Source organism: Etheostoma spectabile, chromosome 7 (genome assembly GCF_008692095.1).
Source record: "Etheostoma spectabile isolate EspeVRDwgs_2016 chromosome 7, UIUC_Espe_1.0, whole genome shotgun sequence".
Lineage (NCBI taxonomy): Eukaryota > Metazoa > Chordata > Actinopteri > Perciformes > Percidae > Etheostoma > Etheostoma spectabile.
Window position 1 is genome coordinate 25,189,269 of NC_045739.1, and position 2,850 is coordinate 25,192,118.

The following is a 2,850-nucleotide window of genomic DNA, read 5'->3' on the forward strand; positions in this document are numbered from 1 at the left end:
GCTGATAGACAGGTGTTCAAATACTTATTTACAGCTGTATCATACAAATAAATAGTTTTAAAAAAAATCATACATTGTGATTTCTGGATTTTATTTCTTTTGAGATTATGTCTCTCACAGTGGACATGCACCTACGAGGACAATCTCAGACCTTCCATGATTTCTAAGTGGGAGAACATGCAAAATAGTGCAATAATAACATGCAAAATGGTGTTGAAATACTTATTTTCCTCACTGTATTTACCCAGAGAACCCTGTACCTCTTCCCTGAGTCATACCTGTTATATTTAGAGGAACCCTGCACCTCTTTCCTGAGTTATACCTGTTATATTTAGAGGAACCCTGCACCTCTTTCCTGAGTTATACCTGTTATATTTAGAGGAACCCTGCACCTCTTTCCTGAGTTATACCTGTTATATTTAGAGGAACCCTGCACCTCTTCCCTGAGTTATACCTGTTATATTTAGAGGAACCTGCACTCTTCCTGAGTTAACCTGTTATATTTAGAGGAACCCTGCACCCTTTCCTGAGTTTACCTGTTATATTTAGAGGAACCCTGCCACCTCTTCTGAGTTCTTCCTGGTTATACCGTTATATTAGAGGAACCCTGCACCCTTCCTGGTTATACTGTTATATTAGAGGAACCTCGGCACCTCTTCCTGAGTTATACTGTTATATTTAGAGGAACCCCGCACCTCTTCCCTGAGTTATACCTGTTATATTTAGAGGAAACCTGTACCCTTCCCTGAGTTATACTGTTTATAAGAGGAACCCTGCACCTCTTCCTGAGTATACCTGTTATATTTAGAGGAACCCTGGCACCTCTTCCCTGAGTTTACCTGTTATATTTAGAGGAACACTGCACCCTTTCCTGAGTTATACTGTTAATTAGAGGAACCTTGTACCTCTCCTGAGTTATACCTGTTATATTTAGAGGAACCCTGTACCTCTTCCCTGAGGTATAACTGTTATTTAGAGGAACCCGTCACCTCTTTCCTGAGTTATACCTGTTATATTTAGGGAACCGCACCTCTTTCTGAGTTATCCGTTTATATTTGAGGACCCTGCACCTCTTCCTGAGTTATACTGTTATATTTAGAGGAACCCTGCACCTCTTTCCTGAGTGTATACCTGTTAATTTAGAGGACCCTGTACCTCTTTGCATGGTATACGTTGTTATATTTAGAGGAACCCTGCACCTCTTTCCTGAGTTATACATGTTATATTCAGAGGAACCCTGTACCTCTTCCCTGAGTTATACCTGTTATATTTAGAGGAACCCTGCACCTCTTTCCTGAGTTATACCTGTTATATTTACCCAGAGGAACCCTGTACCTCTTTCCTGAGTCCAACAGCTCAAACTGAGAGAACAAAAACATGAGAGTTATCAGACAGGATGGTCTTAGCCGGCCTGATTATTGCCTGATCAAAAAAGCTCCTGCAGGTTGAGAGGTGCAGGTGTTCCCATAATTTTCCCTACCTGAGTTTTAGACTTTACTGTCAAATTCCCAACCCAGCAGGTAATACCAAACCGAAGAACTGACTCTATTGTTGCTCTATAGAGCTTGTTAACGTTAAGTAATGAGAGGGACTCACCAGCGGTGTGCAGGGACTTCTTCAGTACGGGGACTCGACCCTGAGAACACAAACACAACAGGAAACAGTGATTAGCACCGACGATGACCTCACTGCTGCACGCGTATCAGTGATGACACTGTGTGGAAAAATGTGCACACAATCTGAGATATCAGCAGACTGGCACTGTTTATGGTTTCAGACGGTACGAACACAGAGAATAAACCAGATTCATATAAAGAAACAGGACTAAGATCAACTCATGGCTCATTATACTCATCATACCACAACATGTTATAATTAAGGAGATCAACCCATGGCTCGTTATACTCATAATACAACAACATGTTATAATTAAGGAGATCAACTCATGGCTCGTTATACTCATAATACAACAACATGTTATAATTAAGGAGATCAACCCATGGCTCGTTATACTCATAATACAACAACATGTTATAATTAAGGAGATCAACCCATGGCTCGTTATACTCATAATACAACAACATGTTATAATTAAGGAGATCAACTCATGGCTCGTTATACTCATAATACAACAACATGTTATAATTAAGGAGATCAACTCATGGCTCGTTATACTCATCATACCACAACATGTTATAATTAACCCTCGTGTTGTCTTCCCCTCAACCAGGAAACTCTGCTTTTCTGGGTCATAATTCAAAATACAGCCGTTTTTCGTGTGTTTTTTTACACTTTTGACGCTTTTATTAATGTTTTTGTCACTTTTTCCGACGTTTTTGTTGATTTTCTTTTTTTTTACGACATTTTCGTCACTTTTACAACGATCTTTTGTCGTTTTGTTTTCTTTCAAATGCTATAAAATTGTAGCCTGACGTGGACATACAGTCAGAATATGAACTTTTCCGACCTCAAATGTTGTGGGCGGGGCTAAGTTCGGCTGGCATTCAGGCTAATAAAATTGAAAAAAACAACAAATTCAATGAAAGTAGTAAACTGATCAGTTATTTTACTTGTAAAGAGCGTTGTAGGGAACCAACCAAGTTTTTTTTGACAATATGGTTGAAAGAAAACCCAAATTTCTGATATGGAAGCTTTTTGAAAATAGGTCAAATTTGGGTGAAGGACAGACGGAGCGTAAGCAAACACCATCTGTATGCTTTTATTTTGAAAAGATAACGTCTGTGGTTTGTTGATTCACGCACACACATCAATCTGACAGTATCATCACTTCCTTGATACACTTTCAGGATTATGTAATCTCACACACACACACACACACACACACACACA

General features: G+C 39.3%; 1 protein-coding gene across 1 annotated transcript in view; it reads right to left on the reverse strand.

Moving 5' to 3' along the window:
* The window catches only part of si:ch211-264f5.6 (carcinoembryonic antigen-related cell adhesion molecule 1), a 34,829-nt gene that overhangs the window by 1,300 nt on the left and 30,679 nt on the right, over nucleotides 1–2,850 (reverse strand). The window contains exon 9 of the mRNA XM_032519839.1: nucleotides 1,597–1,636. Coding sequence (XP_032375730.1) covers nucleotides 1,618–1,636 — 19 coding nt within the window. The 3' untranslated portion in view covers nucleotides 1,597–1,617. The remainder of the gene's footprint in view (nucleotides 1–1,596; nucleotides 1,637–2,850) is intronic.